The 12,577-nt window shown below is 40.8% G+C and overlaps 1 protein-coding gene across 1 annotated transcript in view; it reads left to right on the top strand.

Moving 5' to 3' along the window:
* The window catches only part of LOC127422913 (SUN domain-containing protein 1-like), a 137,625-nt gene extending 130,399 nt beyond the window's left edge, over positions 1-7,226 (top strand). Inside the window, exons 14-17 of the mRNA XM_051666760.1 lie at positions 5,626-5,741; positions 5,850-6,017; positions 6,201-6,293; positions 6,562-7,226. Coding sequence (XP_051522720.1) covers positions 5,626-5,741; positions 5,850-6,017; positions 6,201-6,293; positions 6,562-6,678 — 494 coding nt within the window. The 3' untranslated portion in view covers positions 6,679-7,226. The remainder of the gene's footprint in view (positions 1-5,625; positions 5,742-5,849; positions 6,018-6,200; positions 6,294-6,561) is intronic.
* The last annotated feature ends 5,351 nt before the right edge of the window (positions 7,227-12,577 follow it).

Here is a 12,577-nt window from a genome sequence, read left to right as displayed (position 1 = left end):
CGGGTCAATTCACTCGGAGGCCGCATAAACGTATATACCATGACTTACACAATCCGTCAACTTCTGTAAAAATCCGTAAAAGACATCCTTTGTGTGAGCAGGATGTAGATATTTCGCGGTCATCCGTACTGTCCACTCTCAAACTGGCTGGGAACTTCAGTGCAAAAGTAATTTTTCATCAATGCAAACGTTTCTTAAGGAAAAGTGTTATTCATAAAACAGGCTCCAGCTGCTCGGCGGAGCCAACGCAGTTTACTCACCCATTGATTCAATAAAAGACATTGCCTGATTGGGACATGTAAATACTTTGCAACCAACCTTCGTTTCTATTCTCAGTTTGGCTGGAAACATCAGAGCAAAAGTAATCTTTCGCTGGTGTAAGAGTTTCTTACATTCCTTGAACCGATCGCGTTTCTTTCTTGTCGAACTCGCAAAGTCCGGGAACAAGAAAATATTATGGTTCTTCCAAGAAAGCTTCCCTTTGCTCCTCGCCTGGCGCAACACAAGATCTTTATCGGATGATCTCATAAATCTGTCCAGAATCGATCGGGGCCTATCTCCCTCAGCAGATCTCGGAGCAGGGACTCTGTGAGCTCGCTCGATTTCCAGCTTGTGGCCTGTTATGTCGAGCGGACTCGGGAAAAGCTTGTCTAGGAATTTCACCATATCTCTAACCTCCTCATGCTCAGGAATTCCAACAATTCGAACATTATTCCTGCAGCTTCTATTCTCAAGATCTTCACGCTTTTCAAGGAGATGTTCCAAATCAACTTTGGTCGCGGGCGGATTAGCGGTTAATTCCCTCTCCGAAGATTCCAGAAAATCGATTCGTCTCTCAACATCAGTCACTCTTGTAACTATCTCAGAGAATTTCATTTCCAATGTCGATCAATTACGGCGAATTACAGCGAGATCCTCCAAGTCAGCAAGGACCTTCGTCAACATCACCGACATGTTGGACAACTGATGCTGGATCTCCTCTCCCGCCGCGCCATCCAAATCAAGTCCCCGGTCTGTAGGCCTGTCGGGGCTTTCATCCTGAACACGTAAGTGTCTTTTAATGTCTCCAGAGTCTGAGGATTTTGACTTATTTGCCATGTTTTGCCTCAGAGCATATGTGTAACTGGGTGTATCAAATTTCACCAGATTATAACATGAAAATAATAAAAAATTTAGTCAAGTGCGCAGAGCTCGTCGCTCACATGTCTGCTTCTTGCATTGTCACATGACCCTGGAATTTTGGTTTTTAATATAAAATGTAAAAGTGAGCCACAATGAAAGATAAATAAAACAAATTACTAAATATGATAACATGATTGATATGAAAAAAGTTATTTTGTACTTTTTTGCACTTCGGTAAATTTTGCACTTCTGTTTTTGCATTTAAAAAAAAAAACAGAACTCACATTTCACATGTACATTGATGAGCCAAAACATTATCACCACTCAGGTGGAGCGAATAATATTTATCATCTTCTAACAAGGCCACATGTCATGGTCTGGTTAGATTAGATGGTAAGCGAACAATCAGTTCTTGTAGTCAATGTGTTGAATGCAGGAGAAATGGGCAGGAGTAAAAACCTGCGCAACTTTGACAAGGGCCAAATTGTTATGGCCAGACGACTGGGTAAGAGCAACTCTTATACGGCAAGGGTTGTGGGGTGCTTCTGGTCAGCAGTGATGAGTACCTACCGACAGTGGTCTATGGAGGGTCAAACCACAAAATGGCGACAGAATGTTGGGTGCCCAAGGCTCATCGATGCGCAAGGGCAACTAAGGCTATCCCATCTGGTTCAAACCATCAGAAGGTCTACTGTGGCACAAGTCTCAGAACATTTTAATGATAGTTACGGAAGGAATGTGTCAAAACACACAGTGCATCGCACACTGCTGCATAGCTGCAGACCGGTCAGAGTGCCCATGATGACCTGTCCACCGTCGACAGCACCTACAATGGGCACGCGAGCATCGGAACTGGATCTTGGAGCAGATGAAGAAAGTCGCCTGGTCTGATAGTCCCATTTTCTTTTACATCATGTGGACAGCAGTGTACGTGTGCTCCGTTTACCGGGGGAAATGATGGCACCAAGATGCACTTGAAGACGACAAGGCGGTGGAGGGAATGTGATGCTCTGGGCAATGTTTATCTTGGAAAAACTGGGTCCGGCCATTCTTGTGGATGTCAATTTGACACGTGCCACCTACCTAAACATTGCCATGAAGGGGTGTATCTGGTCTGCAACAATGGTATTCCCTGCTGGTAGTGGCCTCTTTCAGCAGGATAATGCACCCTGCCAGACTGCACACATTGTTTGGGAATGGTTTGAGGAACATGATGAAGAGTTCTAGGTGTTGCCCTTGCCTCCAAATTCCCCAGATCTCAGTCCGATTGAGCATCTGAGGGATGTGCTTTACCAATAAGTCCGATCCATGGTGGCTCCAACTTGCAACTTACAGGACTTGAAGGATCTGCTGCTAATGTCCTGGTATCAGATACCACAGGGGTCTTGTAGAGTCCATGCCTTGGTGGGTCGGTGCTGTTTTGCTGGCACACGGAGGACCAACAGCATATTAGGCAGGTGGTCATAATGTTTTGGCTCATCAGTGCATGTACTGTATATGATAGAACAGGGATCGGGAACTTTTTTCACTAAGGAGCCAATTTTTTAATTTTTTGTTGATGCATTTTTTCGAGAGACATACCACAAACGAATAATTTACTATTTTCAAAAACAACGTTTTTCAATAAAATAAAATGTTTATATTGCCCATAGACTACTCAAAAACAAACAAATATGCAAAAATTAATAAGTAACAAGTTGCAATATGGAATTAAGTACACGTGTTTGTGCGGGTCTCCATTACTTCATTTTACAATTGTTCATGAAAAATGTAACTTCCCTTTTGGGCTGGGCGATATGTAAAAAATATTTGAATGATAATTGCATTTAAAATATCGCGATATCCAATTATATGGTCAACCCCCAAGGTCGGTGAATATTTTTGCTTTATTGATTTTGCTTTAAAAAATGTATTTATTGAAACACGAAAAATGTAAGACATTTCTAAATTCAAATTGCACTTTAAACGAAACGAAAAAAGCAGTTAAAATAACGAAGTGATTAAAAAAATCTTATAACCACCTCAAATCCAAACATTTACCGTCTCCGGCCCCATTTGCCATCACGCAAGTATCCGTCAACGACACCAGGTGAAAAATTACTAATAGCATACAAATTATAAATGTAAAGATAATTATAATAATCATCATAATAAAGAAGCCTAATAAATTCCCCTGTATTCCCAAAAAATGCTGCCAAATGTGTTCTTATCAAATGTGTTTGTATTGCATTTTGGTAATACAGTTAATGCTGCCTAAAGAAAATAAAACTCAATTTTAGGTTCAAGGTGAACGTGTCATGTATTACTTTGATTTAATCACTTTCGTCTTTGTTTCATTAATATAAAGATACCTGTATATATTACTGGACCTGCAGAGTTGCGTTCACAATGTGTAAGAGCGAACTGCTCTGTGGAAATAAAGCGAAACTCACAGTACCTCACGAGATGATTGGAGATCATTTGCAGCATTCTCATAGATTATATTATTCTTCCAAATAGTTTTCAGTTGAATGAAACAGAGAAAAAGGAGTGATAACTCTTTACATGCGCTTGCTCCATGAGACAGGGTCCCGTTGCACGCCTCTGAACAAACAGCGAATCAGACGCGCATTGACTTTTTTTAGTTTTTTGTCTCTTCTTAAAAATATAATAAAGTATGTTTCTTCAAGCTTGTGTCTTTTTGACTAACAGCATTTCTTATCATGTGTCACTCAGACGTCTTACATGTCGGCCGCCTGTTGTGGGTAAATTAACAAAATTACCCGCGCATGAAATACATTTGGACAAGAAGCTCACGAACTGGATTGAGTCTCGTCACATTTTGCGTGTTGGCGGGTGCTATTTCACACCCTGGGTGCGCGCAAAAAAAATAACGAACATTCATAAAATCGCTCGTAGAAAATACTCTTAACAGCTAAAATCAATAGTTACTGGGAAATGAGGCCCAGAACTCTATGAATGTTCATGTCTTGGAGAAGCGCTTTCATTGCATTCAAGCAGAGCTCACTGCGCACATATATCAAATCAGACTTACATCGGCAGCTTTTCTTTCGTCTTTTCTTCAAAATATAATCACGTGTCATCAAACACACATCTTTGTGTTTAATTTCTTGTCATATATCACTCCGAGAAGTGGGTCGCCCCCAACAGTGTCTGGTAAATCAGCAAATTTACCCGCCACTGTGCATGAAAAATCCGCATTTGGCGGGTGTTCATTTCAAACATTGTTCACCAGGAGCAAGGAGCAATCAGAACAGTGTCATTGACTTCAAGCTTTGCAATTGCACCCACACTTTCTGTTGGAAAATTATCTCTAGAAAGTTTTAAACGTTCATGTGTTGGTGAATGGTGAGACACCTGGCGAGCCACTTGATTTTTTAAAAAGAGCCACAGGTTCCCGACCCCTGTGATAGAACATTACAAATTCATACTATGCATATGTTGGGCAATTCCATGGAAATGTCAACCACATCATGGAAAAATATAAAGTTTAAACCAATGGAACAAAATCCCCTTTTAAATTCTGTATTATAGTGGTATAATGGATAATGCCATCCAGACCACTAGAGGGCGCCGCTTGCTCACGCAGCGCTGACTGAAACACAGAATGCAGAAACACAGCCTTTTAAGGTTTAGTAATCACCTAAGACCATATTGCGATTTTAATCTTCATTCAATCATGCAGCATAAATGGATAACATACCGATGTATCAGAACTCTAAGTCTGCTGGTTTAAAAACGTTTTGAATGCTTTTCCTCATCATGTAACCTATTGCTATATGCTGATGGTTTTAATTTGGTCAGTAATTGGTCGATAAATATCGGCAGCCGATACATTGGACATCCCTAATTATGAATATTACAACATGCTTGTTTACATGGACAACAGAATGCTGTTTATTGCGAGAGAGCTGCTTAAGACACACAAGCGGCATTCATGTTTTCATGCAGTGTGTTACCAGCATACTCTTTATCTCCGTATACTTGCGGCTAATTTTCCTACGATGCGTAAATAACGAATGTAGCATCTGAGGATGACTTTGCTATTTTTTGTTTTGTTTTCTGTTGCTTCTCTTTATTTCCAGATGTTTTAGAATTGCTGCTGTGTTTTTGTTTGTTTAACTTTCCATTGTGACCTGTCGTGGCATTGTGCTGCAATAGCGGGGTATCCCTTCAACTGGTGTTTGTCTTTATTCCATAAATAGCACAAGGAAAACGGTATTCGTGTTGACTTGATGTTTCAGAATGCCACTTTCTGGAAAAACCCTTGAATAAACGGTTTTCTTGTTTTCTTGGGTGCATGCTTTAAGTTTCCTAAAGGCTGTGGCATTAGGCCAATTCTGCACCTGCTGCTTGTGTAGCAACTAATTTACACATTTTCTGTGTGTTTTAATGGAAAACATGCCTTTGTTATTTTTAACTAGATTTGAGTTGTCTCAAATTGTTTAGGTTACCTGATACTGAGGTGCAGTGAATCTGAAAACATGTAATTTGTATTTGTAGGAGGCAGCATTATTGGCACACGCTGCACAGTGTCCCACGAAACCAAAACTGCACTGCTGAGTCTGTTTGGCCTCCCGCTGTGGTACTTTTCCCAGTCTCCCCGTGTCGTCATACAGGTGTGCAAACCTTTGACTTTTCTGACTTGCATTGATCAGAATTCATTTATAAAGCCTCCACTTTAATTTTACTGTTCTCTTTAACTCCATCACTTCCTCTCTTTGCAGCCTGATGTGCATCCTGGGAACTGTTGGGCATTTAAAGGCACACAGGGTTATCTGGTGATCAGGTTGTCGATGATGATCGTGCCTACAGCCTTTTCTCTGGAGCATATTCCAAAATCCCTGTCGCCCACCGGGAGTATCAGTAGTGCTCCTCGAGAATTCAATATATATGTAAGTACACCTAGAATGAAAGTCTTTATCAGGGTTCCAAAACCTTTTGCCCAAGAATTTCCATTAAATTTTACAGTCTTTTTAAGATTATGATTACTGAATAAGAAATTGAAGAAATCAACGCAAAATAACTTGGGCTCAAATGAAGTGTTTTGTGTTTGTTTCCTCTCTGTTCTGTTAAAGGGTCTGGATGACGAGTATCAGGAAGAGGGACAGTTGCTTGGTCAGTTTGTTTATGAAGAAGATGGAGATGCTCTTCAGACCTTTACGGTCACTGTAAGTATCGCACAAGCACAGATCTCATTTCCTTTTCATTGTGATTGTGTTTTTGTCATCTTGCGGCCTGTGGTGCTTTGCCCTAAATATGGCCATTACTTCCGTTAAGAAGATCCATAGTTAATGTACATTCTGAGGTGACGCTTTAAGCTGATGCTGTCATTAAACATACGATGAACTTCCAAGAGAGTACATGAATACAGTTAGAGTGTGAAATGTTGTTTACTATTATTAGTCCTGTATTTAATGTTTCTCTTTCTTCCACCAGGAAGAGGTCATGAGAGGTTTTCAGATCATTGAGTTGCGAGTGTTGTCTAATTGGGGTCATCTGGAGTACACCTGTCTGTACCGTTTCCGGGTGCACGGAAAGCTTGTTGATGAGTAACGTACTAACACTCAGGACATAATGAATCTATCACTTAAGCACTGAAAACAAGGACAAATAATGTGCCATAGGTCTATACATTTAGGCTTGCACCCGAGGAGGTGTGATATATATACAGTATATAATGATTGCGTGCTGGTAAATGGACTGTTAGGCCTCAGTTCCAGAAACTGAAATTGCACTTCTTACGTCATATACTATCCACCTTTGTCATTTATCAGGGTTGTGCTTTTTCTTTACAGTTTAATTTATTTTTAACCCAGTGTGGCAGAAAATTGTTCACCAGCAAACAAAATGCATTTGCAAAACTCTCTAAACTATACACAAACCAGTGAAGAATGTATTTTACATCAAATGTAAATATTGTCAATAGGTTCTCTAAATTTGTGCAGTTTTTGTTTGTATATTTGTTTTAGTTTATTTAAGAATGGCTTTAGATATATTTCTTTGTTAATATAAGCAAGATTGGATTGTGTATTTTTGTATATGCTTTTCATAATCTTTATGCAAATGATTTTGTAATTGTTATGTGATCTTTGCAGGTTGGCTTTTCAAATAAACATTCATTTTTATAAGGCTGGGCAGTAATTTTATTTTAACAAATTAAGTTCTACGTTTAGAGTCTAAATAAACACTTTACTATGTGTGTTACACAGTTACACACATCACATGGTAATAGATGTAATTATAATATCCATATTAAAGATAATTTACAAAAAAATTTAAAATAATACTGAGCATTAACACAAGTTTGCTACTATATGTATTTAAATAATCTACACTAGAAAATGAAAAGAAAATTATGAAATTAAAAAGAAACAGGACAAAAAGAAATAAAACAGTCATACAAGAGCAAGGGACATTATTTACCTTCAGATGTATCACTAAAACACCTTTTGTATTGTAGTATCAAAAAGCTGTCATGTATTTTATTATAATGAAGAGTATTAAGAAGTGAGCTTGTTAGAATTAAATAGCAGGAATTTCAGATCTTTTATGTATTACAAAAATGGCAAACTATTGCAATGATTTATCAGATGTATAACTTTGATAACAAATAATGTCTTAGAGATTAAAGGGCTGGGTCATTTCAGAAGGCTTAATGAGATGAGAGCAATTGTTTATAATTTAATCTGCAAGTCAAACACAGTGTACAGGCCTACATATCACATTGAATGTCACAGTTAAACATATAAATGCAACAAAGAAAAAACTACATGAGGCTAAATCAAAAGCAAACGGACAAAGTTTGTATATTCAAAGTTATCTTAGCTTTATGATTCTTTGTTTTTTTTGTTTTTTATAAAATCTTCTGTCTTAAAGTGTGCAAAGTTAGGTGGTTCTTCTGCCTATTTACATTTGTGTATATAATATTGTAAAATATTGAGTAAAGGTTAATAAAGCTACAGTGGTGTGCACAGACCACAGCAGGGGCGGTAGGATAAAAAGGTCACTAAAAAATTGTTTTTGTTATTAACAATTTTTATTGATTCCATTCATAGACAGACAAACAAAACATAAAATACAGAATCAATTATAAACAGTAAACCCCTCCCCCCGAACACTGAGTGTCCAATACGTCACCCACAAACCTCTGAACCCTCAACCAAAATTCTTGGATCTTAACACAACCCCAAAAAATATGGGTCGCCGTCAGTGTCAAAGCTTCGGATTTAGACCAATTGACTGTATCCTGAGAACTTATAAAAGGAATGAATAATTCTGTGGAGGCAAAGCATAGATCTAGTAGGGTTGGAGATGAATAATAAAATATCATCAGAGTAAAGCAAAAGTTTATGCACCATACCTCCCAACACCACCCTTGGAAAATAATTTTCCTTTCTTATCGCAGCTGCTAATGGTTCCAGGGCAAGACAGAACAATAATGTGGAAAGAGGACAACCCTGCCAGGTGCCCCTATCCAGAGTAAAATAATCTGAAATTAATCCATTTGTTTGTACCACCGCTACCGGATGTCGCCACACGGAACAACACACGGAACTCTCAGGCAAGACGAAAGGTGGAGGAATCTGTTTTTACACTAACCGTGGCTGGTGCAATGATATGACAGTGATCCAACAGCACTGTTCTCCTGATCTGGAATCTTTTATCATAAGCTGTAAACCCTTTTACTCCCCCCGTGAGTTCCTCTCATTCATACTGGTCTGTGTTTACGTCCCACCGCAAGCCGATGTGCAGCGCATTGCCGCCGATCAGATACTGTGTGTGGAGCGGACAAACTCGGACTCCTTAGTTATTGTCCTCGGCGACTTTAACAAAGGTAATCTCACTAATGAACTCCCCAAATACAGACAGTTATTAAATGCCCGACAAGAGAGGAGAACATTCTGGATCACTGTTGCACTACAGTAAGCAGTGCCTATCACGCCGTGCACTGGGTCACTCTGACCATCATGGTCCACCTGATTCCTGCAGACAAGCAGAAATTAAAACTATCTAAACCTGTTGTGAGGACATCAAAGCAGTGGACCAGTGGGGCTATGGAGGATGGGATGTATTCAGGACTGCTACCAACAGTCTGGATGAGTACACAGAGACTGTGACATCATACATCAGCTTCTGTGAGGACTGCTGTGTACCATCACGCACCAGAGTGAGTTACAACAATGACAAACCCTGGTTCACAGCCAAACTCAGACAGCAAAGGTTAGAGAAAGAAGAATGGTTTAGTTGTAGGGACAGAGACAGGTTCAGAAAGTCGGTGAGAAATGCCAAACAGCTGTACTCTGAGAAACTACAACAGCAGTTCTCAGTCAATGACTCTCCTTCTGTCTGGAAAGGACTCAGACAGATCACAAACTGCAAGCCTAAAGCCCCCCACTCCACTAATGACTTGTGCCTGGCCAACAGCCTGAATGAGTTTTACTGTCGCTTTGAAAGACAATGGGACATTCCTGACACCATCCCCCGTGACACCATCGATCAGCTCCAGCCCTGCTCCACCTCCCCCATCACAGCAGTGGCCTCGTCCTCCACAGCTCCTTACCTTCATCATGGAGACAGACATAAACAGACTATTCAAGAGAAAGAACCCCCGCAAAGCAGCCGGGCCAGACTCTGTGTCTCCATCCACCTTGAAGCACTGTGCTGATCAGCTGTCTCCAGTGTTCACAGACATCTTTAACACCTCACTGGAGACATGCCATATGCCAGCCTGCTTCAAGACCTCCACCATCATCCCCAAAAAAACAAGGACCACAGGACTTAAAGACATCAGACCTGTCGCCCTGACCTCTGTGGTAAAGAAGTCATTTGAGCGCCTTGTGCTGTCCCACCTCAAAGCCATCACTGATACTCTCCTGGACCCCCTGCAGTTCGCCTACAGAGCTAACAGGTCAGTAGACGATGCAGTTAACATGGCCCTCCACTTCATCCTCCAGCACCTGGACTCCTCAGGAACTTATGCCAGGATCTTGTTTGTGGACTTCAGCTCCACCTTCAACACCATCATCCCGGCTCTGCTGCAGGACAAGCTCTCCCAGCTGAGTGTGCCTGACTCCACATGCAGGTGGATCACAGACTTCCTGACTGATAGGAGGCAGCACGTGAGGCTAGGAAAACATGTCTCTGACTCCCAGACCATCAGCACTTCTGGGATGTTCTTCCCCTCTACTTTCCTCCCTGTAAACTAACAGCTGCACCTCCAGTCACCAGTCTGTCAAGCTCCTGAAGTTTGCGGATGACACCACCCTCATTGGGCTCATCTCTGGTGGGGATGAGTCCGCCTACAGGTGGGAGATTGATCATCTGATGACCTGGTGCGGTCAGAACAACTTGGAGCTCAATGCTGTGAAGACAGTGGAGACGGTCGTAGATTTCAGAGAGAACCCAGGCCCATCCACACCCATCATCCTGTGTGACTCTCCAGTTGACCCTGTGGAGTCCTTCCGCTTCCTGGGAACCATCATTTCCCAGGACCTCAAGTGGGAGCTGAACATCAGCTCTCTAAGTAAAAAAGTGCTGAAGACAATGATGGTGTACTTCAACACCATCACTGAATCCATCCTCACCTCCTCCATCACCATCTGGTATGCTGCTGCCACTGCCAAGGACAAAAGCAGACTGCAGCGTGTCATTCATTCTGCTGAGAAGGTGATTGGCTGCAGTCTGCCATCTCTCCAGGACCTGTATGCCTCCAGGACCCTGAGGAGGGCAGAAAAGATTGTGGCCGACCCCTCCCATCCAGGATACAGTCTCTTTGAGACACTCCCCGCCGGCAGGAGGCTACAGTCCATTAGGACCAAAATCTCATGCCACAGAAACAGTTCCTTCCCCTCTGCAGCTGGCCTAGGACCCCCTGACACTGTCTCTTATTCCACCTCCATAGACACTACATGTTACATTAACATAGTTTCCACAACTGTCTTGCATCAATTTATGAACATTTATCAGGTCTATTGCACTTTTTATTATACTCAAACTGTGATCTTTTCTGTGAACTGTGAACAACTGTGAACATTTGCACATTCTATGGTTCATATTCTGCACATATTTTGCACATCCCTGCACAACTGCACATATTTTGCACAACTGTACAGCTCCTTTATTAAAACCAGTCAGTTTACTTTTTCTATATATATTATATCTTAAATATAGTTTATTATTTATCTTACTATGTTTATTGTTATTGTATGTATCAAACACCAAGGCAAATTCCTTGTATGTGAAAACTTACTTGGCAATAAAGTCAATTCTGATTCTACAAAGTAACTTAATCCATCCAATAAAAGTATTCCCAAACCTGTACATTTCCAAAATCTTAAAAAGATAACTCCATTCTACCATATCAAACACCTTTTCGGCATCAAGTGAGATGGCAGTGACCAGAGTCTGATAATTCGCCACTGACCACATAATATTAATGAAATGTCTAATGTTATCAGAAGAGCTGCGGCCCTGAATAAACCCCACCTGATTTATGTGTATAAGAGATGTCATAACTTAATTGGTTAGCCAAAATTTTTGACAATATTTTTATGTCTAGCTGGATCAGGGAAATTGGACGGTAACTCTTACACTCACTTGGATCTTTGTCTTTTTTTAAGAATCAGACTGATCCGGGCTTGTGTCATGGTTGGCAGAAGCTTTCCATTCTTTAATGATTCCATATAAACTTCTAACAAAAGTGGAGTCAGTTCAGCATAAGATCTATAAAATTCAGCGGCAAAGCCATCTGGCCCCGGAGCCTTGCCTGTTGGCAAGGCCTTAATTACCTCGCCAACCTCCTCCAAGTTTATCTCCGAATCAAGATAATTTTGTTGCTCGGTCGTCAGTTTAGGGAGGTCTAATGGTTCCACAAAATTTCTAATATCTTCATCAGTAGACAAAGACGTGGAGCTATAGAGATCAAGATAGAACTCTTTAAAAGCATTATTAATATCAATGGCCGAGGTAAAAATTTCACCACCAGCAGGGAATGGTAGAAAAAGACTCTCTCTGCTTTATATATCTAGCCAGAAGTTTTGCTACCTTGTCCCCCGACTCAAAGTATGACTGTCTTGCCCTGAATAGGCAAAACTCCACCTTCCATGAAAAAATAGTATTATATCTGTATTTCAATCGGGTCAATTCTCTGAGGCCATCAGACGACATTCGGCACTTCAGCTCTGCCTCGGCACTTTTAATATTCCCTTCCAACTCCACGAGTTTTCATGCTTTGGATTTTTTGATGAATGAGACATACTGTATGATCCGACCCCTAAGAACCGCCTTAAATGCCTCCCAAGCCATGCCCACAGAGGATACTGAGGACCAGTTGGTATCCATATAAACATTGATTTCAGCCTTTAACATTTGTTGGAATTCAGAATTTTGCAAAAGCGATACATTAAAGCGGCAACTATATGATTTGTTTTTCTCTGTATGCGGCAACACCTCA

This window comes from Myxocyprinus asiaticus, chromosome 32 (assembly GCF_019703515.2).
Source record: "Myxocyprinus asiaticus isolate MX2 ecotype Aquarium Trade chromosome 32, UBuf_Myxa_2, whole genome shotgun sequence".
NCBI classification, from domain to species: Eukaryota; Metazoa; Chordata; class Actinopteri; order Cypriniformes; family Catostomidae; genus Myxocyprinus; species Myxocyprinus asiaticus.
Note: the sequence above shows the minus strand (reverse complement) of the source record. Positions and strands in the feature narration are given on the sequence as shown.